A 26,495-nucleotide genomic window follows, 5' to 3' on the forward strand; every position below is an offset into this window, starting at 1 on the left:
GTAGCCCCCACTTGTCCACAGGGGATAATCCCCAGTAGGTGCCTGAAACTGAAGATAGTACCAAACCCTATATATTCTATATTTTTTCTTATACATATCTACCTTTTCATGTGAAGAAAGTTTTTTATGGCTTCTCTTTGGCATATTTGAATTACCTGCATCACTACTCTTGTGCTTTGGGGCCATTATTAAGTAAAATAAGGGTTATTTGAACACAAGCACTTTGATATCACAATAGTTAATCTGATAGCCCAGGTGACTACTAAGTAATGGGTAGGTAGCATATACAGTGTGAAAATGCCGGACAAAGGGATGATTCACGTCCTGTGCAGAACAGAGTGGGATAGAGAGATTTCATCACACTGCTCTGAACAGTGCACAATTTAAAACTTACTAATTACTTCTGGATTTTTCCTTCTAATACTTTCAGACTGCAGTTGATCATGGGTAATTGAAACCATGATAGGGGGGGACTACTGTAATAGTTTTTGAGCTGTCTTATCAAGCATGTTTTAGATAAGCTAAGTCTTGTCAAATTAGGCCTCTATAGATAATAAAACTAATAACATACAAGGAAATACTATGACAGAAAAACCAATAGAGTAGAAATAAAACCTAGGTTCTTGATTCTAGGCATCACTTACTACCTTGGGCAAGTTGTGCAACCTCTCTCAGCCTTGGTTTTCTCGTCTGCATGTAGAGATATCTGCCCTGCCTATCTACGAGGGTACTTGTTAGGGTCAAACAACACAAAGACTGCTAGAGAAATGTAATTCTACAATGCACTACAATAGCTGATAAGTCTTATCATTTAGAAAAGCTTTGGTCATTAAATCAGTCTTATAGATGGCTTCAAATTATTTCTTTACCACCACCACCAGGGTTAAAGCAATGCCCTGTATAGGATTAATTTGAAGGAGATTTAGAAGAACCTAATTGGCTCGTTGGATGGCCATTGAGATAAAGAGATAGCATTCTCATCCCAGGCACTGGAATTAAAAAATGACAGGGAAGAGAGATGCCAGAAGAATTGGCAGGACTTGGAAACCAGTTGTACTTGGGGTTGAGAGGAAGGAAAGAATAGTTGCACCTGAGAGACTAGGAGGTTGGTGTGCTTACCATTGAGGCATGCCATGTTTGAACTGCTGCTGGTACATCTGGATGGAGATTTCAAAGGCAGTTTGGAATGTGGGCCTGGAGCTCAAAGAGATGTAGAGTTAGAGATTAGACCAGGAGCATCCCTGTAATAAGGTCATGAAATGAGACAAGATAGGAATGAAGGGTAGAGCTTTTTAGAATGAATGTCTATGTTGAAGGGTCTGCCAGGCAAAAGGTGCCAACAAAGTTTTTTATGACCTTGGGTTCTCTAGTCTGTGACAGTTCTGTTCTGTAGAACGTGAGACATGGGAGATATACACTGAGTGGCCAGATTATTATGATCTCTGAATGCATAATAATCTGGCCACTCAGTGTGTGTGTGTGTGTGTGTGTGTGTGTGTGTGTGTATTAGAGGCCTGGTGCATGAATTCATGCATGGGTGGGGTCCGGCCAGCCTGGCCAGGGGGAGGGGACATGGGCAGTTGGCCGGCCTGCCTGCTGGTTGAACTCCTGGTTGAGGGGACAATTTGCATATTAGCCTTTTATTATATAGGATTATATAGAATATACACTGAGTGGCCAGATTATTATGCGTTCAGAGATCATAACAATCTGGCCACTCAGTGTATACTTACTGCTCTTAAAAGTTTACATATTATAAAAGAGTCCTTGATATCTGACTACTGGGTGAGATTTGCTTCTTTGGAAATCTTCCATAGATAAAATAAAAATGAACAAACAAAAAACTGAACAAGAATTTACATTTTGTTAAATTGCCCCTATCCAAGTTGAAAAATGGAATGTTTGTTTTTCAAATTTAATACTGCTGGCAGATATTACTCTATTCTTACTGAAAGGCTAGTTTATATGAAATAAAGCTATATAATATTATTGATCTCTGCTAATTTTCTTTTTCCCTCCTTTTTTCCTCTAGATTTTACATTGTGCAATAGGTAAGTATAGAATTATCCCCCTTATTGTATACAGTGGATTCTGCTTTTTAAAAAAGTCATAAAAGGCTGGTTTGATTCTTATTGAATATTGAAAAAAATGAAACTTTATTATGTATAAAATTGCTTCAATTGGTATGGGTTTCAGTTTCTAAAATCATAAGTACTATTTAGATGTTACCGCTGAACATTTTATTAAATGTCATAGCTGTTTTGCTCAGTCACTTTAAAGAGGCCTCTCGTACTTTCTTGTTACAAGGCTCACAAAGAAAAAGTATCATATTTACAAAAATGTGACTAGGGGTCCTGGTGCTGTAGAAAGCCCTTTCTGTGATCACTTAAATGTTATATTCTCTTTTCTTACCTTTAAAATGGGAGTACTGCTATATTGCCTACCTCCCAGATGAATATTTAATGTATGGAAACCAGTAAGTATAAAGAGTTATATAAATGTAAGGGATTTCTACTAAAAAGAAGATACAATGTGTTTTATTTTGGGGTGAAGGGAAGAGCCATCAAATTCTGCTCTGGAATGAGGCATAGTTTATAGTCTGCGGTGCTAAGCCCCTTTAATTAAATGGAAGTCAGTTTGGAAAGTTGGCAGACCCTGTATAGTAGGCCCATAGTGATTGCTGTGTATCCAGACTTGATTCTCAAAGGGAAGATTTGCAGTTGGGCTCATTCAGAAGCACTGAAGGTCTGAAACATCGAGACCTCTGCATCCAAGCCATTATGGTTCACAAATTAAGAGGGTTCTTAATATATTCAGGGCACCACACTTGGCACTGGGGATTTCAGAGATGAGGAAACATACAGTTCAGGTGGACACACAACAAACTGTCCGCTGTGGGTCTTGCACAGGTAGCTGGCCCCAGTACTTTTCAGGAAGACAAAGCATCATTATAAAGAGTTGCACTTTGGCTATTTTCCCACTAAGAAGAAAATCTACAGTCAGGGATTTCTCAAGTGATCTGCAGAATTTTATATGCAGGTGTCTGTGTTTATTTTGGGGCTCGGTAGGTAGAATTCATAGCTTTCATTGAGATTCTCAGATGAGTATGTGATCCCAGAAGATTAAGATTCACTGTTTCAGAACCTTTGAGCAATTGATTTGAAAAGGACTTGGGGACTCCTCTATCACATGGTCTACTTTCCCAGAGAAGATTAGGGGACCTGGCCCAGGACACACAGCCAGTATAAGGTGGAACCTCGCTTGGACCCAGACCCTTCTGAGCCAGAACCTATCTGACTGATTTGATTTTGTGGTGAATGGGCTTTAGCTAATATATAATCTCACACACATTTCCTTTTTAATCCTTTATCTATAATTTTAAAATGAAAAAAATAGTCTCTTCTTAAATTGGTTAAATGAATTTTAAGCATAAGCTTGCAGATTGGGAGATATATTTGGCCAGAGAGAGTTCTGGAACCACTGCAGGTCTTCTCTACATTCTGAACCCGGTGCCACCATTCTCCCCAACTCAGCCTTCAGCTGCCCAGAAAGCTCTTAAATGCATATGTTTTCTCAGCACGTTTACTATTATTATAGTTAATAGTTCATTGTATTAGTGTTTACATTCCCTTTGTCTTAGAATATATCTCTTTATCAAATTTCTCCCCTGCAAATAATGTTTCTGACAAGAATATTTACTCATTCATACCAAGAACATCATTGAATGCCCAGGAGGTGGGTGCCAGACACCGTGTTGGGCAGAGGTAAACAGGCACAGGCTTAGGTTTGGGAAACTCACTGTCAGCCCCTCTGTGGTCCTTTTGCGGAAGGCATTCCACAGACCAGCATCCGTGTCACACTCTGCTCTGATGGTTTGTTCACAGGTGTCCCTGCCACAGTAGATGCTTAAAAATTCCTTCCTATTCCTCAAAGACCTTGTTTTGTCAGCAATTCTCTCTCCTGCATCATCACCCCTTGTCATCTACCTTTTCCTTCTCAGCTCACAAAATGCTCAGAGTGTTCCATCCTAAAAATAATTTTAACCTAACCTTTGATCCTTCATTCCTCCCTTACAGCTATATAATTCTTCTTCAGAAACTTTTTTAAAAAAATATATCTTTATTGATTTCAGAGAGGAAGGGAGAGGGAAAGAGAGATAGAAACATCAATGATGAGAGAGAATCATTGATTGGCTGCCTCCTGCACATCCCCTAATCAAGCCCTCAACCCAGGCATGTGCCCTTGACCGGAATCAAACCTGGGACCCTTCAGTCCGCAGGCTGATGCTCTATCCACTGAGCCAAACCAGCCAGGTTCCTTTTCAGAAACTTTACAAAGTTTATGGTAGACTCTACTTCCTCACTGCCATTTATAATTTAACCGTATAGTCAAGCTCTGTCCTCATTGTCCTATTAAAATTGACCTCTGGTCTAAAATCAGCAGCCGTTTCTGCTAAATTCCAAGGACACGTAGAACTCTCTGGACTTCTGAACTACATTGGGCCCCATTGATGACTCCCTCTGTGAGATCCTGCTCCCTTGGCTTTCATTATAAAGAGCCCTCCTGGCTTTTCTTGTTCTCTGGTTCTTTTCTTTCTTTGGGGCTTTTCTTGCTCTCCTTGCCCCTAAATTGTAGGTGTTCCCAGGGTCTGACCTAGCTCATTGCTCTTCTGACTGAACACGCCCTTTGTAGGTGATTACTTCCCTTCTCATGGTATGAGATACTTATGATATCTGTTTCTCTAACTCTAAGCACACCTGACACCTGCCCCTCAGACTCCAAACCCATTCTTGAATGCATACCTCCTCCTCAATGCAAATCAGACTCCCAAACTTGTTCTGCCTTCCATATTGTCAGGGGTACCATCAGTCACCAGCCATTCAGTCACTCTTTCTAGACCTAGTGCTCATCAGTGGTTCCTCTTTCTCAATTACCCACACTTCTATCACCTGGTTATCAAGTCTTGTCGATTCTGTCTCCTAAATCTCAGATTGTCCTGTTTATTTTATCCCTACTCAGGATCTCAGTATATCTCATCTGAACTCCTGTATGGGCCTCTGAACTTCTAAGCTTATAATATTAACTAGAGGCCTAGTGCATGAAATTCATGTACGGGGGCGAGGGGGTGTCCTTCAGCCCAGCCTGCACCCTCTCCAATCTGGGACCCCTTGGGGGATGTCCGACTGCCGGTTTAGGCCTGATCCCGCAGTCGGACATCCCTCTTACAATCGGGACTGCTGGCTCCTAAACACTTGCCTGCCTGCCTGCCTGATTGCCCCTAACCGCTTCTGCCTGCCAGCCTGATCGCCCCCTAACCACTTCCCTGCCAGCCTGATTGACGCCTAACTGCTCCCCTGCCGGCCTGATTGCTCCCAACTGCCCTCCCCTGCTGGCCTGATCGCCCACAAGTGCCCTCCCCTGCTGCAACCCACCTCCTCCGCCGAGACACGCCTGCTCTGCGCAAGGCGGCAGAGACTCCGGGACCAGCCGCCAGGCCCCGCCTCCGCTGTGCGCGCAGCCATCTTGTGACGGCCATCTTGTGATGACGCGAGGGTGTGACGCCACCTAGGCTATTATTAGTATAGATAATAATAAGAGCTACCATTTATTGAACATTTACTATGTTCCAGGGCTTTACATTCATTGTCTCATTTACTTCCCATTTTACAGTTGATTAGACTGAGGCTTAGAAGGTTTTATATCTTGATAAAGTTCACACAGCTAATAAGCTCTATCACCAGGAGTTAAACCCACAGCTTTGTCTCCAAGTCCATGCTTCAGACAAACCTTGAGGGGTTTAGTTAAAGGATAATTCTGAGCATGTCACTTTCTTTCTTAAAATATTTCACTGGTTTAAACATTAGGATTTGTTTCTTCCGCCCTCCCCACCCTTACCTGTGACCATTTCCTGGCTCCTGCTCCATGCTCCAGCAACCCTGACCTTCTTGTGGGTCCCCCCATTACATGCACTACTTCCTGCTTCTGGTCGGTACCCAGGTTTTGCACTCTACCTAGAATGAACAGCCCATCCCCTGCAGCTGGCAACTGTTTGCTACTCTTCCCCCAGTAAACTCCCCTACCACCTACTGGCTAGGTTAGAAATCATTCTTCACTTTTTCTGTAACATCCTACACCTCATTCTTTATTATATTTTCCACAGTGTATTATGGTTTGACACTGTACTTGTATCTACCAACACCACTAAATTTTTTTGAGAATGAGAACTTTCTTATGGATTTCTATATCCAAATACCTAACATGGCACCTAATCCTCTCTAATAAAATGGTAATATGCAAATTAACCATCACTCCGCTACATAAGCCACGCCCACCAGCCAAGCCACGCCCACCAGCCAATCAGGGCGAGTATACAAATTAACCCCAATCCAAGATGGCTACAGCCACAGAGAGCAAGGTTTCCCAGGTAACAGCAAGCCAAGCTTTCCATAGCCTAAGCCTCCACTCAAGCTACAAAGTTTCAATTATAGAAGGTAAACAAATTCAAACATGGCGGCAGAATGGAGCTTGAGAGAGCAGGCCAGGGTTGCCGGCGGCAACAGGGGAAGCAAAGCTTTCTGCACACCCTGGCAGGGCTCACCCGCTTAAGGCTACAAAGTTTCAATTGTAGAAGGTGAATTGGCTGCCGCCCCAGAAATGGCTGCCGCCCCAGGCTACAAAGTTTCAATTGTAGAAGGAAAATAAATTCCAGATACCAGGGCCTCCCCTTGGGTTGCCAGGGGGCGTGGCCGGCCTGCAAACCACCACAGGCCCCTCGCTCAGGCCGCCCCACACCCCAAGGGAACCCCCACCCTTATCTGTGACACCCTTCAGGGCAAACCAGCTGGCCCCCACCTGTGCACCAGGCCTCTATCCTATCTAATAAAAGAGTAATATACAGATTGATCATCACTGCAACACACAATATAGCTGCCCCCATATGGTCAAAGATCCTGCCCCCATGTGGACACAAGATGGCCACTACAAGATGGCCAGCAGGGGAGGGCAGTTGGGAGGCACCCGGCCTGCAAGGGAGGGCAGTTGTGAGGGACCAGGCTTGCAAGGGAGGGCAGTTGAGAGGGACCAGGCTTGCAAGGGAGGGCAGTTGGAGGTGATCAACCCTGCAGGAGAGGGCAGTTAGGGGTGACCAGGCTGGCAGAGGAGGGAAGTTGGGGGCAAACAGGCTGGCAGGGGAGCAGTTAAGCATCAACCAGGCTGGCAGCGGAGTGGTTAGGGGGTGATCAGGCTGGCAGGCAGAAGCGGTTAGGGGCAATCAGGAAGGCAGGCAGGCAAGCAGTTGGGAGCCAGCAGTCCTGGATTGTGAGAGGGATGTCCGACTGCCCGTTTAGGCCCGATCCCAGGTGGGATCGGGCCTAAACGGGCAGTCGGACATCCCTCCAGGAGTCCCAGATTGGAGAGGGTACAGGCTGGGCTGAGGGACAACCCCCCGCCGTGCACAAGTTTCGTGCACCGGGCTTCTAGTATTAATAATAATAGGGGGATTGTTATTCACTAGTGGGGACTCAGTGAACATTTGATCATACTCTTGTCAAATTCTGGTGAAATTTTCCAAAACTTCAAAATGTTTTCAATTCCTTAAAAACATTAATGAGAATAATAAAAGACTGTTTCTAACATTAGCCTAAGGCAGTGATTTTCAACCTTTTTCATCTCAAGGCACACATAAACTAATTACTAAAATTCTGTATCACACCAAAAATATGTATATTTTGCCTATCTGACAAAAAATATAGGTATAATTTTTATTCACACGGAACAGCTATTGTCATTTTTGTGTTGGCTGTTGTCATTTTTTTATTTGACAATCTGAGGGAAAAGAGGTCAGTGCCCCTGGCTAAATAGTCAGGTATTGCATGTTCTAAAAGTTATTGTAGCACACCAGTGTACCTGCCATGGCTCACTCGTTGAAAATTGCTGGCCTAAGGTAATGCTTTATATTTTACTCATACAACTTAAATTTATTTTGGGAATAATGGTTTATTTTCCTGTGGCTTTCTGAAAGTTTTCACTGTAACAACTTGGTCTTTTGGAAACTTGTTATAGAGCCTGAGATGTCTTTCCTTTACTTGCTGTTCAGTGAAAAGTCTGGACTTCAGTCAGACCTGGATTGTTTACTAGCTGTGTGACTTCTAGGCAGTAATTCGGCTTTTGTGTGCCTTCATTTCTTCATGAATAAAGGGGGGATAATAATACTTACCTCGTAGGATGTTGTAAAAATGATATGGGACAATGCATGAAAAGCAATACAATGCCTGAAACAAGGTGATGTTGAAAACTGCCCAATAGAATGGTAGTGTTACTAACTAAAGCAGTGTCGTGTTATAGAATGTTAAAAGTTTTATTCTGTCCCTAATGTAATGTTTAATATTTCTATAAATGTAATTTTTACAAATTCTTATTCTTCTTAAATTACCATTCAGGGCCACTTAATCTTAGGATGGGTTGCAGTTGCTTCTTGGTCATGGTTGTGACAGTGCAACTTGGCAAAAATAGCCTCTAGATACAATAACTAAAATTCCATCTGAGAGGCTTTTTTGTGTGTGTGAGGAAGTCAAGCCTCTGCCCTTGTGAATAGATTCCCATGCCCCAGCTTCTTCAAAGTAGGTTGATAGTTGTCAATTGATAATGCAAGGGCAAGATTTCTCAAATGCTGTGGTTGCATCCCTCAACCTAAGATTTGTAATGCTTTATGCAATAGTTCTCTTTTGGGAAATGGGAATTTTTTTTTTTTTTTTTAGAAACCCACTTTGAGACATGTCTTTCACAAGAATATAAAGAAGAGTTGTGCTTTCTTTATTCATGAGGAACAGTTTGTATTGAAAGAAGTATAATCTATTCTTTCATGTTGTCTTCAAGATTATTGGATTGTGGAAGAACCAGGTAGAATAAGAGGTGGTTTTCAGGTAACAGTGTTGGGATGGAAGTTAGAGGTAGGAGGACTGGAGCTGAAGATGTTCTTGGCAAGATGTGACATTGTGCATGTGTTGAACTTTCTTGTTGGAAATTATACTGTCAATATGAATAACTAGAAGTTCTCTTTTGATTGAAAACTGTAGAACAGATATCTGAACAGGAGATCAGTCATGGCCCAGCGTTAGTCATAGTCATGTCTAAAGCTGAGTATTAGCATTTTGATTTCATCAACAGACAAGGATAGGCCTTTCACTTGGATAGCCTGGATTTGTGGTTTCAAGTATTTGCTGTCTGTGCCAGCTTGCACTCCTCTCTCAAACTGATGACACCTTTTATTTAATTATTTTTCGCAGGTACATTTTAAGAAATTCAGTCACCTTAATATTAGTAGGCAGCGCGTGCTTCAGGCTGATTTTCACAGGTGCTAGCAATCGGTGCCAGGAAGGAAGGAGAGCAGCTGCTGGGAGACAAGCACCAGAAGACCCATCTCCTACCAGCAATGTTTTCCCTCCCACCAATTCGATTGAACTAAATCCTCTCTAAACTGCAACAACCCCCTCCCTGCACCCCACTCTGAGAGGGCCAAGCTTTTGTCAGTCATTTGCAGTGAGTGCATCGTTATACAGGAACTGTTGTCACTTACTAAAACCAGACACGGAGCCCTCCATGTTTTAGCAGAAAAGCACTCCGGAAGGGAGGCTTCCCGAGGGAAGGTTAATGCCTACGGATTTACCCCCTGGAATCCTGCTTTCACCCCTTGACCAGCCCTCGGGTACCTGAACACAAAGATATAACTGCTTTCTTTGAACAAAAACTGCTTTCTTTGGTCCACTTTGCTTAGTAGACATTTTAAAAACAAACTTTACCAAATAGTGAGAAAGAACAAAAAGGGAATAAATCTCAGAAATACAAACAATATAAAGATAGTCATGTTCCCAAAGTATGAGTTCCTGGTCCTGGGAGCTAACTCCCTTTTTGTTACTGGAAGCTGACACAGCGTCACATGGACCTTGCTGGCTCTCTTCTCTCCTTGTTCTTAGCATGCTCAACTCTGGGGACCCCCTTCCTCAAGCCCGCTGACAGATGTGAATAAAAAACATTTCTGATTCAGATTCAGACATTGCTTTCTGCCTGGGCAGTAAAGGCAGGAGGAAGGGAGATGCCTTTGAGCTGGGAAAGTGGACATAATCTTTCCCAGCAGGCCAGCCTGTCTCCACTGCTGAGGGGCTTCTCAGGCTCACTCCTGGAGAGGCCTGGGTGCACTGGGTGGTTAGAGACCTGGGTACGAGGTTGCCAAAGTCAGTCTTCACCTCCTTGCAATTCCACCCTTGTCATTTGTTCAGTACATTGGTTTTCCAGTCCTGACACCAGAGCTTTGTATCAAGACCATGTGACCATAATCTCCCAAATCAGTCAAACCCTTCAGATCAGCTTGGCTCAGTCTCTCTCTGCCTTAGTTCTTTTTTCGCTGTATTGCTTCCTGATCAAATCTTGCCTCCTCCCTTCTAGACAGGGAGAGAAGAGGAAGGATAGTTTTAGCACCTGCATCTTCTCCTGATACCCAAAGCTTCAGCCCCCATTCTCTGAATGCAGCTTGCCTTTTTATAAAAACATAATTTTGGATGTATAATTTCCTTGCATGGAATGCTCAGATCTGTTAATTGTTTCCTGCTCTGTGTGAATGTGCGGAGATGAAGGGAAGGGAGAAATAGGACATGGTCATTACAAGCCCAACGTGCCTAAGCAGGGAAGGTGGTAGACACACTAAACTCATGCACATTGCCTGGCACCAAGCAAGCACTCAGTAAGCTGTAGCAGCTCTTCCACTGATGATTACTGGACAAGACATAACCCCTGAGGGTTTCTGTGCCCACTTAGAGTTCAGAAAGCCATGAAGAGAGCCTAGACCAGGGAATTTTACCCTGTGCCTTCCTTGCAGGTTTGAATGGGAACCTGTTATTGAGCTATTTAAAATGTTTATAAACAAGATAATATCTTGCTGTGCAATCCATCAGGAACCAAAATACTACTAGTTGTGTGACAAGTCAGACATCCTCTGGGCTTTAGTTTTCATATCTGAAAACTGGGGGTTGGACTAGGCAGTAGATGGTCTCTAGCATTCCTTTCAGTGGGATGTTCTGAAATTCCACGGAACTGTTAACTATGCTGTCACTTCAGAGACGAATGTCAGTTCAGTAGTAATATAAAAGCAGCATATGCTAAATGATTAAATGAGTATTAGGACACTTGTTTCAAGTACAGTAGTTTTAGTACATTTTTTCCTTGCAATGCATTTTAAAAGCCAAAGCAGAATTGGGATGGGAGATAGAGCACACACATTTTTTATAGCATACACTTGCCCACTATCATCACTAGATGGCACCCTTGTATTAGTAAGATTTTTTTTTATCTTGGAAATTACAGAATTTACGGAGGAATTCTAATAAAAATGGGCAGTAACGAATAATAGCGAAAACTGAGGAGTAAGTTAACCAGAGAAAAGAGAAATGGTTGTTTTCTTATCACTGTCTGATTTCTTGATGATTAATATTTGAGGTAATGAAAACCTGGAACTTTCCACATTGCCCCGAAGGAGATTATCTTATAAATATTTCTTAATTATTGGGTATAAGGTATATTTAAAATTAAAATGAGATTAATTTTTAATTTTCAATTAACTTTTTAAATTAAAAAGGTGGAGGCAAAAGAAATATTTCAGAAGTTCTCTGGTAAGATGGCTTGGGACAGTCTAAAGTTAATAGGCCTAAAACCTTAGTCCAGTGAAGTTAGAAACACCATCTAGTGACTGAGTTTAGTACATTCCATTGAAGAAAGGTGAAAGCTTGAGTCATATTTTAGCAAAAGAAGTACTTAATTTATGATTCTGTGGCAGTTGAATAGTTAAATAATGTATTAATAAAAGGAGGAAGAATGCTTAGGAATATTTGTTTGGTAATATTGCTGTTTTCTTTTATAGATTTCCTAGGATAGGATTTTTTTTTTTTTTCATTTATGGTGAACTAGAGGCTCAGTGCATGAATTTCGTGCACTGGTAGGGTCCCTAGCAGCTGCCGGCTGCCGGCCGGGTACTCCTTCCCTTCCCCCGGCCAGCCCCACCCCCTGGTCGAACTCCTGGAAGAACTCCTGGTCAAGGGGACAATTTGCTTTTATTATATAGGATATGTTTCCACTGATTTTTTAAAATTTTAATAACAGTTCCTACCTCAGTATGTTCTTTCAGTTAGCAGCCTGCATTTAGGATTCATCCATATCTTTGAAAGCATGATAGCTTATTCCTTTTTATTTTGGAATATTTCATTGTATGTATGTACCAGTTTACATTTACCCATTGTGAAGGACCTCTTGTTGCTTCCAATTTGGGATGATTATGAATAAAGATGCTGTAAGTATTTATGTGCTGGTTTTGTGTGGACAAAAAAAAATATGCATTTTTAAATCAGTTGAGTCTATACCTAGCAGCACAATTGTTGCATTGTATAGTAAGATTATGTTTAGCTTTGTAAAAAACTGCCAAACTGTCTTCCATAGTGGCAGTACCACTTCACATTCCCATCAGCAATGAATGAGGGTTCCTTTTGCTTCACTTCTTTGTCCCAATTGATATATTGGATTTTAGCCATTCTAACGTGTAATAGTAGTATCCTTTGTTTTAATTTTCATTTCTTGAATGACATATGATGTTGCACATATTTTTGTGTTCTTATTTGCCATCTGTATCTTCTTTGGTGAGGTAGTTGTTCACATCTTTTGCCCATTTTTTAATTGGGTTATTTTATTTAGATTTAAGAATTCTTACCATATTTTAGATACAAACCTTCTATAAGATATGTGTTTAGCAATTTTTTTCCCAGTCTGTGACTTGTCTCTTAATAGTATTTTTCACAAAGCACAAGTTTTTAATTTTAATAAAGTCCAGCTTAATTGATATTATCTTTCATGGATTGTGCTTTTGGTGTTGTATCTAAAAATTTATTACCAAATCCAAGGTCACAAAAATTAAATTTTCTCATGTGTATTTTTTTCAGAATTTTATAGTTTTGCATTTTACAGATATGTCCATGATCCATTTTGAGTTAATTTTTGTGAAAGATGTTCAGGATGTCTGGGTTCATTTTTATTTTTATTTTTTGCATGTGGACATCTAATTGTTCTGGCACCATTTATTGAAAAGACTATCCTATCTCTGTGCATTTGTCATTTATCAGTTGATTGTATTTGTGTTGGTCTATATCTGAGTTCTCTATTTTATTCTGTTGGTCTATCCTATATAATAAAGAGGTGATATGCAAATTGACCATCACACCCTCACACAAGATGGCCGCCCCCATGTGGACATAAGATGGCCGGCAGGGAAGGGTAGTAGAGGGGGACAAGGCCTACAGGGGAGGGAGGGAAGTTGGGGGGGGGGGACCAGGCCTGCAGGGGAGGGAAGTTGGGGGTGACCAGGCCTGCATGGGTGGGCAGTTGGGGGCAACCAGGCTGGCAGGGGAGGGCAGTTAGGGGCGACCGGGCCGGCAGAGGAGGGCAGTTGGGGGTGATCAGGCTAGCAAGTGGGGGCATTGGGGGCAATCGGGCCGGCAGGGGAACAGTTAGGCGTTGATCAGGCTGGCAGGCAAGTGGTTTGGGAGTGATCAGGCTGGCAGGCAGAAGCGGTTAGGGGCAATCAGATAGGCAGGGAGGCGAGCGGTTGGGAGCCAGCAGTCCCGTATTGTGAGAGGGTTGTCCGACTGCCGGGATTGGGCCTAAACCAGCAGTCAGACATCCCTCAAGGGATCCCAGATTGGAGAGGGTGCAGGCTGGTCTGAGGGGACCCCCCCCCCATGCACAAATTTTGTGCACCAGGCCTCTAGTATGTCTATTATTTTGATAGTACCACACTGTCTTGCTTATAGTATCTTGAAATTTGGTAGTATAAAGTCCTCCAACTTTGTTTTTTGGGTTTTTTTTCTTCAGTTTTGTATGGGTCTTTGTCTTTCCATATAAACTTTAGAACCAGTTCATTAAAATCTGCAAAATAGTTTTCTGGGATTTTGATTGAGATTGTGTTGAATCTATGAGTCAAATTGGGAAGAATTGACATTTTCACAGTAGAGTCTTTCAGTTCACAAACATGGAATAGCTCTCCATATAATTAGCTCTTTGATTTTTTTTTATCACTGTTTTGCAGTTTTCCATATACAAATCCTGTTTTCTTAGGTTTATATCTAAGTATTTCTTTTATTAATATTGTTATCTTTTTTTTTTTATTTCAAATTCCAGCTATTCGTTGCTACTATATAGGAAGGCAATTGATTCATATATTGACTTAGTATCCTGCAACCTTGTTTTACTTGTTTATTAGTTCCAGGAGTATTTTTGTATATTCTTTGGGATTTCCTATATAGGCATTAATATCAGTTCTTAGTTTTACTGGTCTTTTCAGTTGTTTAGTCTCTATTTTATTTATTTCTGCTTTGTTCTTTATTCTTTCCTTTCTTCTGCTAACTTGGGGTTTAGTTTGTTCCTCTCTTTCTAGTTCCATGAAGTATAAAGTAGTTATTTGAGGTTTTCTTTCATTATATAAGTGTTATTGCTATAAACTTCTCCTGAGATATGTTTATGCTACATCCCATAAGTTTTGGTATGTTGTATTTGTTTCTATTTTCATTTGTCTCAAGATATTTTTTAATTTCTACTTTGATTTCTAATTTTCCAAGTTTACTCCAGTTACTATTTCTAATTTCATTCGATTGTGGTCAGATAAAATACTTGATGTAATTTTACTCTTCTTACATTTTTAACATTTGTTTTATGGCCAACATGTGATCTATTCAGGATAATGTTTTGTGTGCACTTGAAAAGACTGTATATCCTTATGATGTTGGATGGAATGTTCTGTATGTGTGTGCTAGATTCATTTGGTCTCTAATGTTTGCTGTTTTTTTATTGATTACCTGCCAGGATGATCTATGCATTGTTGAAAGTGGGATATTGAAGTCCCCTACATTTGTATTACTGACTATTTCTCCCTTCAGCTCTGTTAATAATTGCTTTATATATGTAGGTGCTCTGATGTTGGGTGCATATATATTTACAACTAGAGGCCCGGTGCACAAAATTCATGCATGGGGTGGGGGTCCCTCAGCCTGGCCTGCATCCTCTCGCAATCTGGGACCCCTCGGGGATCCCTGCGGGATTGGTCCTAAACTGGCAGTCGGATATCCCTCTCGCAATCCAGGACCGCTGGCTCCTAACTGCTTGCCTGCCTGCCTGATAGTCCCTAACCACTCGCCTGCCTGCCTGATTGCCCCTAATCGCTTGCCTGCCTGCCTGATCTCCCCTAACCATTCTGCCTGCCTGCCTGATCACCCCTAACTGCTTGCCTGCCTGCCTGATTGCCTCTAACCACCTCTGCCTCAGCCCGGCGCTGCAGCTTCTTCCGGAAGGATGTCCAGAAGGTCATTTGGCTGTCTGGTCTAATTAGCATATTATACTTTTATTATTATAGACTAGAGGCCCGGTGCATGAAATTCGTGCACAGAGGGGGGTTGTCCTTCAGCCCGGCCTGCATCCTTTCCAATCTAGGACCCCTTGGGGGATGTCCAACTGCTGGTTTAGGCCTGATCCCAAACCAGCAGTCGGATATTCCTCTCACAATCCAGGACTGCTGGCTCCTAACCGCTCACCTGCCTGCCTGCCTGATTGCCCCTAACCGCTTCTGCCTGCCAGCCTGGTCACCCCCTAACCACTCCCCTGCCGGCCTGATTGACACCTAACTGCTACCCTGCCAGCCTGATCGCTCCCAACTGCCCTCCCCTGTCGGCCCAATCACCCCCAACTTACCTTCCCGGCCGGCCTGATCGCCCCCAACTGCTCTCCCCTGCCAGCCTGATTGCCCCCAACTGCCCTGCCCTGCTGGCCTGGTCACCCACAACTGCCCTCCCCCGCAGGCCTGGTCACCCCCAGGTGCCCTCCCCTCCTGGCCTGGTTGCCCCCAACTGTCCTCCCCTGCAGGCTTGGTCATACCCAACTGCCCTCCCCTGTAGGCCTGGTTGCTCCACCTTCCCTCCCCTGCAGGCCTGGTCGCACCCAACTGTCCTCCCCTGTAGACCTGGTTGCCTCCAACTTCCCTTCCCTGCAGTCCTGGTCACACCCAACTGACCTCCCCTGCCGGCCATCTTGTGGCAGCCATCTTGTGACAGCGGTCATCTTGTGACAGCAGCCATCTTGTGATGATGTCGTGCGTGACATCACCTAGGCTTTTATTATATAGGATTGTTATATCTTCTTGATCAATAGACCCCTTATCATTATATAATGATTTTCTCTGTGACATTTTTTGACCTAAGCCTATTTTTTCTGATATAATTTAGTCACCTTTGTTCCCTCTTGGTAACCATTTGTATGGAATATCTTTTTTCTGTCTTTCACTTTTAGTGAGTCTCTTGAGGCAGCATATAGTTGGACCTTTTTTCTTTTTTTAAAAAAATATATTTTGATTGTTTACAGAGAGGAAGGGAGAGAATAGAGAGTTAGAAACATCGTCGATGGAAGAGAAACATCGATCAGCTGCCTCCTGCACACCTCCTACTGGGGATGTGCCCTCAACCAAGACACATGCCCCTGACCAGAATCAAACCTTTTGGACCCTTCAGTCCAAAGGCCGACGCTCTATCCACTGAGCCAAACCGGTTAGGGCTGGACCTTTTTTCTTAAATTCAGCAACTCTATATCTTTTAATTGCAAATTTTAATCCATTTATATTTTAAGAAATTATTGAGATTATTACCATTGCCATTTTGTTTTTTGCTTTCTGCCTGTTTTGTAGTTCCTTTCTTCCTCTCTTGCTGTCTTTCTTTGTGATATGATGATTTTTTTTATAGAAATCTTTGATTTCTTTTGTATCTTTTGTGTATCTACTGAAGTTTTTTTCTTTGTGTTAACTATGAGGTTTACATAAAGCATCTTACAGTTATAACAGTCTCTTTTAAGCTGATAACCACTTAAATTTGCATACAAAAACTCTATACTTTGATTTCTTTCCTGACATTTTACTTTATTGATGTCACAGTTTATGTATTTTACATATTTTGTATCATTTAAAAACTAGTGGCCCAGTGTAAAACGGGATTAATTAGAGGAAATAATTTAATATTGCTATTTGCCCTTTCTCTATAATAGAAGTGTCAGAGATGAAAGAAAATTAGTAAAATGTATATGAAAACCTTCCTCCTATCAGAGTCTGGGGCGCACCACGGGACCCAGAGTCAAGTCCCCGCCCACCCACATGTGCCTCAAAATTGCGTGAGACCCAGACCCGGCCGCCCGCCCCCCCCATTGGGCTAGATCCAGACCTGGCCAGTCCCACCCTTGTCAAGCCACTCCAGGCAGGGGACATATTCCAGGTCCCCTGGCCTGGTGCCAGGACTGGGGGCGTGGCCTGAGGTACCCTAGCCCAGACCGGGTCAGGGGGCGTGCCTTGAGGTCCCCCGTCGAGCCCCACCAGGAGGGGGGCATGGCCTGAGATCCCCTGTCAAGCCCCACTGCGGGGGGGAATGGCCTGAGGTCCCCCGTCAAGCCCCGCTAGGCAGGGGGGGGCACAGCCTCAGGTCCCCCGTCAAGCCCCACCAGCAGGGGGGTGCAGCCTCAGGGCCCCTGTCAAGCCCCGCTGGGTGGGGAGCACAGCCTGAGGTCCCCTGTCAAGCCCCGCCAGGCAGGGGGGGCGCAGCCTCAGGTCTCCTGGCCCAGTGCTGGGGTGGAGGGTGCGGCCTGAGGTCCCCAGCCAAGCCCCGCTGGGTGGGGGCGTGGCCTGAGGTCCCCTGTCAAGCCCCACAGGGGCGGGGGAGGGCGTAGCCTCAGGTCCCTGCTGATTGCTCGTTAAGGCTCCTTATGGGAACTTGGCCTCAGCTGTGGGTACAGCCATCTTTGTGACAGAGTGATGGTCAATTTGCATATTCCTCTTTATTATATAGGATTATTATAGCTACAGTTATTTTTAATACTTTTATCTTTTAACTTATATACTAGAGTTTAAAGTGATTTTTGTACCACCATTACAATACTGCAGTGTTCTGAATTTGATTATATTCTTACCTCTATAGTGAGTTTTATACTTTTATGTTTTCATGTTATTGGTGTCCCTTCATTTCAATGTGAAGTATTCCCTTTAGCATTTCTTTTAAGACATGTCTAGTGGTAATGAATCCCACAGTTTTTATTTACCAAGGAAAATCTTTATTTCACTTAAGGACAGCTTTGCCTGGTATAATATTCTTGTTTGACAGTTTTTCTTTCAACATTTTGAATATATCATCCTACTATCTCCTGGCCTTCAAGCATTCTGCTGAGAAATTTACTGCTAGTTTTATGGGGATTCCCTTGTACATGCTGAATTGCTTTTGTCTTGCTGCTTTCAGAATTATCTTTGACTTTTGAGAGTTTGATTAGTATATATCTCAGTGAAGATCTCTTTAAATTTAATCTCATTGGGGTTCATGGATCAGGATTTTCATTCCTTCTCCTGATTAGGGAAGTTTTCTGTCATTATTATTTTAAAACGAGAAGCCTGGTGCATGAATTCATGCACAGGTGAGGTCTGGCAGGCCTGCCCCGATCGGGGCTGATAGAGCCTGATCGAGCCGGGCTGACCAGGGGGGTGAGGGGGACGTAGGAGATTGGCCAGCCAGCCCCGCGGGCGATTGGCAGTCCGGCCCCGCCCCCTGGTTGAACTCCTGGTCAGTCGAACTCCCACCTGAGGGGACAATTTGCATATTAGCCTTTTATTATATAGGATATATTTTTATTGATTTTTAGAGAAAGAGGAAGGGAGAGGGATAGAGAGATAGAAACATTGATGAGAGATATCAGTCAGCTGCCTCCTACACGCCCCTACTGGGGATCAACCCAGGCATGTGTCCTGACCGGGAATTGAACTGGGGACCTCTTGGTTCCTGGGTCAGTGCTCAACTGCTGAACCTCCCCGGCTGGCATTATTTTTTTAAGTAACCTTTCTACCCCTTTTTCTTTCTCTGCTCCTTTGGGATCCCCACGATGTGTGTATTGCTTAACTTGATGGTGTCCCATAGGCTTTCTTCATTTATTTTAACTCCTTTTTCATTTTGTTTTTCTGACCATGTAATTTCAGATAACCTGTCTTCAAGCTTGATAATTCTTCTGCTTGATTGAGTCTGCTGTTGTAATTCTCTATGGAATATTTGAGTTCAGTCATTGTGTTATCCAGCTCCAGAATTTCTATTTGGTTCTTTGTTTTATTTATTTTAATCCTCACACGAGTATATTTTTTCCATTGATTTTAGAGAATGGAAGGGAGGAAGGATGAGGCGGGGCAGGGTGGGGAGGAAGGAGAAAGAGAGAGAGAGAGAGAGAGAGAGAGAGAGAGAGAGAGAGAGAGAGAGAGAGATGTGAGAGAGACACATCAATCTGTTGCCTCCCACATTCACCCCAACCAGGCTGGGGATCAAGCGTGCAACCGAGGTACCTGCCCTTGACTGGAAATTGAACCCATGACCCTTCAGTCCATGAGCTGATGCTGTAATCACTGACCCAAACTGGCCAGGGCAAGATGAACTGAAATGTTTTGATCCTCTTTTTAAATTTTTTTCTGATTGTACTTTTGTATAGTTGTCAGTTGCTTTCATCTACTTATTGTGTGGATAGGGTTGGAAGTTTGAGTTGGTTTATAGGATTTATATTTTGAGAACACTTACTGGTAAATGTGGTGAAGGATAATCTCTTCATTGGATGGCTTTTTGTTTGAAAAGATCCGTAGGAATAGAAATTGTCTATTGTTTTAGCTCCTGTGTGTTTCACAGAGATCTAAATTTCCTCCTGTCCCTGTTTTCTTCAAAATTTAGTCACCAAAAGGCACACCTTCCTTTCTTTTTTATCCATTTCTTCCCCAGAAGCAGCGCCTTTTTGAGGTTGCCATTCAAATCCCACAGACAGAAGTCTATTCCCTATAGTTAGTATTCTGATTGACAAGGTGTTTCTGTACTTAGACTGCCTCTTTCTGGGGTGATTTTAGCTCAAATAAGGCCTCAGTTCCTCTCTTCTCTCATACATGTCTTTTTTCCAAACTTCTCACTTTCCACAAAGGTTTTTAGTGGGAGCTCAAGAGATAGCTCTGCTGGAATTTGGTGTCTGTTTTTCTACTTACAGGTGATTTGAGTTTGTAGCCATCCATATCTTTTAGTTGTGCTGAGGCAGTGATGGCGAACCTATGACATGCGTGTCAGCACTGACATACGTAGCCATTTCTGATGACATGCGGCTGCATGCCGAGAATGAAACATTTTCTGCTCCTGAGGATGAAACATTTGCGAAATAATGTTTTTTCCTCAAAGTGACACACTACCCGAGTTATGCTCAGTTTCTTGGCGAAGTTTGACACACCAAGCTCAAAAGGTTGCCCATCACTGTAGGTGTAGGTTTTTTATGGCCTTATTTGTTAGTGTTGATCTGAATAGGTTTTTGGAGGGTGTTCAGTGTTCAGTTGTATAGACATATTGTGAGATTTAACCAGTGCTCAGTTTGTTGAATATGTAGGTAGTTTTAAAATGTGCAGGTTATAACTATACCTATCACTAAACCTTTGTAGAACTATGATTTGTCTCTAATGAATACATTCTTACAAGTAAGTCAAAGGTAATATCAAAACTTAAGGCATTTACTAATGCATACTTCCCAGTTGCCCTTCAGAGAACCTCCAAACATTTATTGAGTTTCTACAGGGTGGTAGGCACTGCACTAAGCAAGGACTAAGAGTACAAATATCAGCAGGCCCAGTTGTGTTCTCTATTGAGAACTCAGACATGAAGCACATTGTAACAGAAAGTTTGCCCAAAGAGTAAGTTCCAAGTATAGGAACTCAGAAGGAGAAATAGTCGTGCTTTTGGAACCCTTTTCCAATGTAAACAAACCCACCTCTGTTTTCTCAGAATATTTTCTCAGCTTTCTTACCTTAATGGAAACCTGGATTTCCCTGAGGACATCATTTCCCTTGCTGCCTCTAAAGGTGGGACTATTCATTCTTATACCTACCCAATTTCTCTCCCACCTCTATTCCTACACCTTAGGCCACCTGCACCTGTCCTTAGATTCTTTCGTGGGCTCTCTTTCATTGTCCCTCAAATGTTGGTGTTCCCTTTAGTCTTCATTTTCTTCCCTTATACAGTCTCCCTCTGTGGCTTCACCGTACCTTTCCTGTAGCTTCAGTATTCCCACATACTCCCTTCTGGGCCACTTCTAACTCCTGAGTTTCCATCCCAGCTGCCCAGTTGCACATCTCCACTTGGTTACTCTGCAAACACCACAAATTCAACATGTACAAAACTTAATTCATCATTTTACCCCTGACATGCTCTGTCTCCTATAGCATTACCAGTTTCTACTAGTTACCTGAAAACTGGACACATAAGCCTTGACTCCCATTTCTTTGCCTTTTCACCATGTTCCCTCTGCTTCTCTCTCTCTCTCCCTTTAGGAAACATTGTTTCTCTGCCTCTGTATTTTTATCCTGTCTCTTTGCTCTCGTGCCCTACTCTGAAATCTCTATATCCGTCTTTCTCTTCCTTCTTACCTTTTCTTCCTCCCATCTATTTTTCCTACCTCTTGATTTTGGCTCATTTTTTCCATTCTCCCCCCCCCCCCCCCCCCCACACACACACACACACACTTCCTTCCCCATTTATCCCTCTGTATTCCCTGTTCTCAGACTCTCCTCCACCCTCCACTGCCCAGGTATGAGTTTTGGTCATGTCCCTGCTCTTCTTCCTTTAAGGAATTTGTGTTTGCATAGACAGCTTGAAGCCAGAGTACCATTTCTAAAGTGTGGGGTAGAGGAGAGTGGAGTGGAAAGTATCAAATACTTCTATTTGATACTTCACTGTTTCCTCATTCCCCTTGCCTGTATTTGTCTTCTGAGTATACATGGGTTCCCAAAGGACAGTTCTGGAGTGCCTTGAAAGCCACAAACAGTTACAACTTGGTGTAGGAAACACCCCCAGAAAGCCTCAAACCTGATAAAAGGGGCCTGAATGATCAGGAGTAAGGGCTTTAAAGGAACGTCAATCAGCATCAGTTCATGTGTTCAATGGTGGCTCTTTTTCACAGCCTTCCAGAGATTTGGTTCATCTTTACTTTTTATCACAGTTGTAGCCTTGAGAAGCATGACTAATAATTCCAGGAGGCAGTTGAGTTGAATAAAGAGTGTTTTGAACTCCTAAGTTGTTCAGTTAATGACAGCTGCTCAGAAAGGAATCAAGGATCTATAAATAATGGCAGATCAGTACCTTGAATAGACTGTCAGGAGTTAAATAGACAACTTGTTCTTAAAGATAGATTTTAGAGCTGAAATATATTGTTTCTTTATTGACCTATAAGAAAAGAGAAAAACCAAAGGGTATGTGACAATTTAAGTCAGGAATAATTTTGTACATATATATGTCTAATACATGTTTAATTTTCAATAAAGTATGTAGGGTAGAATCTTAAACTATAATTAGCTCACTTTATTATTTTTTTTGAAGGGCCATAAAGGGTATATTGTTTGCCCTTCTGCAGTGATAAAACTGGTTATTACTTCCAGAGAATGAATAGACACTCAAAATATTAAGTAATTACACAATTTATAGCTTTCCTAAATATAATTATATATTAACAATATGGTTCTGGTGAAAGATTCTATGATAATCTATTGATACATTAAAAACTACCCAACCTGGCCATTGTGGCTCAGTGGTTGAGCATTGACCCATGAACCAGGAGGTAACGGTTCAATTCCTGGTCAGGGCACAGTCTCAGGTTATGGCTTGATTCCCAATGGGGGCTGTGCAGGAAGCAGCTAATCGATGATTCTCTCATCATTGATGTTTCTATCTCTCTCTCCCTTTCCCTTCCTCTCTGAAATCAATAAAAATATATTTTAAAAATAAAAAAGGCAAGCAACTATTATGATAGTTAAATACCTTAGTAAATACTGCATTTATATCTGATAGATCTTGACCTGGCATTGATTGTTACATTCTTAGCTCCAAAAAAAAAAAAAAAAGTTTTTAAAATATATCCATGAATACCACATGTCAGACTTGCAAAAGAAAGCAGACAGCAGATTTTTTGTTTGTTTGTTTTTGGACATAATGTACTAGTGATTTTTTTTTAGAAATATGAACTGTGTTTCATAGGTGATTCAAAAAATTGTGAACCAAAGGAATTGTTACAACAATTTTCCACCATATTCTTTCTTTCTTTATGCCATTAGTCTTTGTGGCTGCCAAGTATAATTGAAATAGCTTCTTTTAAAAAGTGTTGCCTAGCCTGGCTGGTGTGGCTCAGCGGTTGAGCGTCAACCCAGGAACCAAGAGGTCGCAGATTCGATTCCTGGTCAGGGCACATGCCCCGGGTTTGGGGCTCAATCCCCTATCCCCAGTGGGGAGTGTGCAGGAGTCAATTGATCAGTGATTCTCTCTCATCATTAATGTTTCTATTTCTCTCTCCCTTTCCCTTCCTCTCTCTCTAAAAATCAATAAAAACATTTTAAAAATAAAATGTGTTACCTAGTTCTGCATTCTGATATACTTTGTTCTTCTTAGGTCATCCAAATTCCCTTCAGATTTTGGGTTCATTTTCTCAACTGTAAAAGAAAGAGTGTGTAAGTAGGATTACAATGTACATGTCAGTATTCTGACTACTGTGCTTTAACCAAATAGGGGTTTCCTTTCCCCATATAAGAAGTCTGTCTTTCTGCTCTACCATCACTAGTGTGTGACTTCTGTGTTGGTGCATGTGATCCCGTAGTTACAAGATGGCTATGATGAGTTGTGTGGTATCATGTCACATTCCAGGTGGAAAGTGGCTGCATAGGAAGGCTTTCCATAAACTCTCACTTCGTTTTTTTCATTGATCAGAACTGTGCCACATGGCTTCCTCTAATTATAAGGGATTCCAAAGAAGCTAGTGTTTTATTGGGGTATACCATACCACAAATAAGATGTGTTCTGTAAGCAAGGAATCTAAGAGAGAGAATGGCTCTGGCTGGTGTGGCTCAGTTGGTTGGAGTATCGTCTGGTGCACCGAAGGGTTTCTCTTTGATTCCCAGTCTGGGTACATACCCAGGCTTCGGCCCCCGGCGGGGGGTGGGGGGGGGGGCACGCAGGAGGTGGCCAATTGATGTTTCTCTTTTACATCAATGTTTCTCTCTTCCATCCTCTCTAAAATCAATATGTAAAAAATAAAAGAGAGGGAGAATGCTCAGTGAATAAACAAATAGTATTGCTGCACAAAAGATTTGAATGGTTGCTGAAGTCTCAGCCTATTGAGCAATCCATGAGTACATCCACTTGGAAAAAGAAGATAGTGATATTATAGTACTTGATGTGAATAATCAAGCTGCTTTATATTTTTCAAGTTAGATTTGAGCAGCAAAACCATCTATTGGTTTATCCATAGGTAATATACATGGTCATATAAATCTCAATAATGACCTTCTACATGATCTTCTCCTGTCAGCAAAGTCTTCATTAGAATAGAGGTATTTGAATAAATAAACTCTTACAAAAGCTGTACTTGAATAAGTAAACTCTTAAAAAAAACTTCTCATAAGTTTTCAATGCAGCTTTTTTATTATATGTGATTTTATTTTTGCTAAAATGATTGTAAATCCATTGTGTGTGAAAACAGTTACACATTAATTGAAGTTGTATTCATTTTATTTTTAACAGAATTTATAATATTAAATAAAGTTATGGTGAGTGTTTTTTTTTAAATGAAAAGGCATTATTTTCTAAAGTAACCTTATTTTTATGTAAAAAGTAACACATTGTTAAAAAAAAATTAATACTGAAAGAAAAAGAATGAAGTAATCTAATTAACCAGAAATAATTATTATTACCACCTTAGATATACATTTCTATGCATACAAAGTACTTGTATTTTAGGATTTAGATAATAGATTTTGGAATTATTTGTGAACATAATTCAGTGTGAATAAGTATGAACTGAGATATTGCTTGACATAAAAATGTGGGAAATTTTGGATAAGTAACTCCATTTCAGCCTTCAAAAGGTAAATAAAGGTTATTGTTTAATGCTCATTATTCATAACTGAAAAATTTTAAAGTCATGTTTCTGGAAAAGTTTGGCATTAATAAATTCTTACTGATTTGGATTTATCTTGTAATAAGAAAAAAGCTTTTGCTCTGAGCCTAGGATTTCCTTATTCCTCCTTAAGGCCATTTATTTATTTTGGGGTCTCACAATTGAAATATCAGAATAATAGCAGATGATTGATATGAAAATAGAATTTTTTTTACAATGACCACTTAAAATTCTGTGTAGGTTTGGTTCTTTTTGTACCTGAGCATTCACTTGCCTATCATTTTCAAGCTACAGATATATTCCACCTCGCTAGTTAAATTTAGCTGAGGAATTGTTAGGTACAGGTTATAATTGCTCTTTCTCTTTTCTTCACTTTCCCAGCCTCTGCAATACTTTGACAAGCTTCACTCCTCCTGCAAGCAGTGTTTTCAGTGTGTGTCTTTTATCGCTGTCAACAGGCTCTTTCCATGTTCTGCTGGCCTCCTACTCAGTGAATGCCACCACCGCCTCCACCCCCGCATTAGTGCAGGGATGGGAAAATAGAACGGGGCAGTCATTGCATTTTTAACATCTATTGTATAGTATTGGCAGCCCTCGATAGACCTTTCTTTTATCCTTCTTAGATCTCTTGCCTACAATAAGAGTCAAGTTGCCCCCAAATGGTTCTTGGTGCCTTGATTACTAGCTCAAGGATTAAGTAGCTAGGCATTTCTATAAGTTTGGGTAACAGAAAAAAGTGAAAAATACTGTTTTCCATTAATTTCCACTTTAACATTATTTATTGTACAAATAACATTATCAATATAACAATGGAATTCATTTAATTAAAAGGAAAAAATGCCCTTAAATTCTGCAATTCTAGTCAACAATTTTGTTTTTCTGTGTTTCTTTCCAGGCCTGCATATACAGTTTTTACTTTGCATATACAGTCTTTACTTTGTTATAATCAGAGTGGCTACTGGGAATTGAACTGTGACCTCCAGGTTCATAGGTCGACATTCAACCACTGAGCCATACTGGCTGGGCAGGGTCTTGATTTTTTTAAAGACAAAAGTGATTTTGTTCTTTATATACTTTGAATGTTAACCTTTGTCATATTGGTTTTATATATTTTAATTCTGTTCTAGTTATATATTGACCAATAATTAACCTTCTTTGAGAGTTACCACCAAATTTTAATCATAAATATTAATCTGTTTTATTCAACTATCTGTGTAACCTTGGCACGTCACTTTACCTCTCTGGGCCTCACTTTCCTCATCTATCAGGTACTGGGTTGAACTTGAACTATTAGCTCCTTTCTAGCTCTGACAGCCAAGATTTTCTTAGCTGAAGATCATCAGATTTAAGTAACCCTTGTGGTTCCTTGCTATTTTAGATTAGAATCTTGCTCATGGAAACCTTTAACAACCTTCTAGTAAAGTTAAACTTCATCTTCTTCAGTTTTCCTT

General features: G+C 41.5%; 1 protein-coding gene across 2 annotated transcripts in view; it reads left to right on the forward strand.

Annotated features, from left to right (window-relative positions):
- The window catches only part of HACD2 (3-hydroxyacyl-CoA dehydratase 2), an 86,877-nt gene that overhangs the window by 13,882 nt on the left and 46,500 nt on the right, over nucleotides 1–26,495 (forward strand). Inside the window, exon 3 of one of the 2 annotated variants that reach the window (XM_079766813.1) lies at nucleotides 2,033–2,051. The exons of the other annotated variant lie outside the window; for it this stretch is intronic. Coding sequence (XP_079622939.1) covers nucleotides 2,033–2,051 — 19 coding nt within the window. The remainder of the gene's footprint in view (nucleotides 1–2,032; nucleotides 2,052–26,495) is intronic. 2 annotated transcript variants of the gene reach the window in all.

The sequence above is a fragment of the Cnephaeus nilssonii genome (assembly GCF_951640355.1).
Source record: "Cnephaeus nilssonii genome assembly, chromosome: 3".
In the NCBI taxonomy this organism is placed as follows: Eukaryota; Metazoa; Chordata; class Mammalia; order Chiroptera; family Vespertilionidae; genus Cnephaeus; species Cnephaeus nilssonii.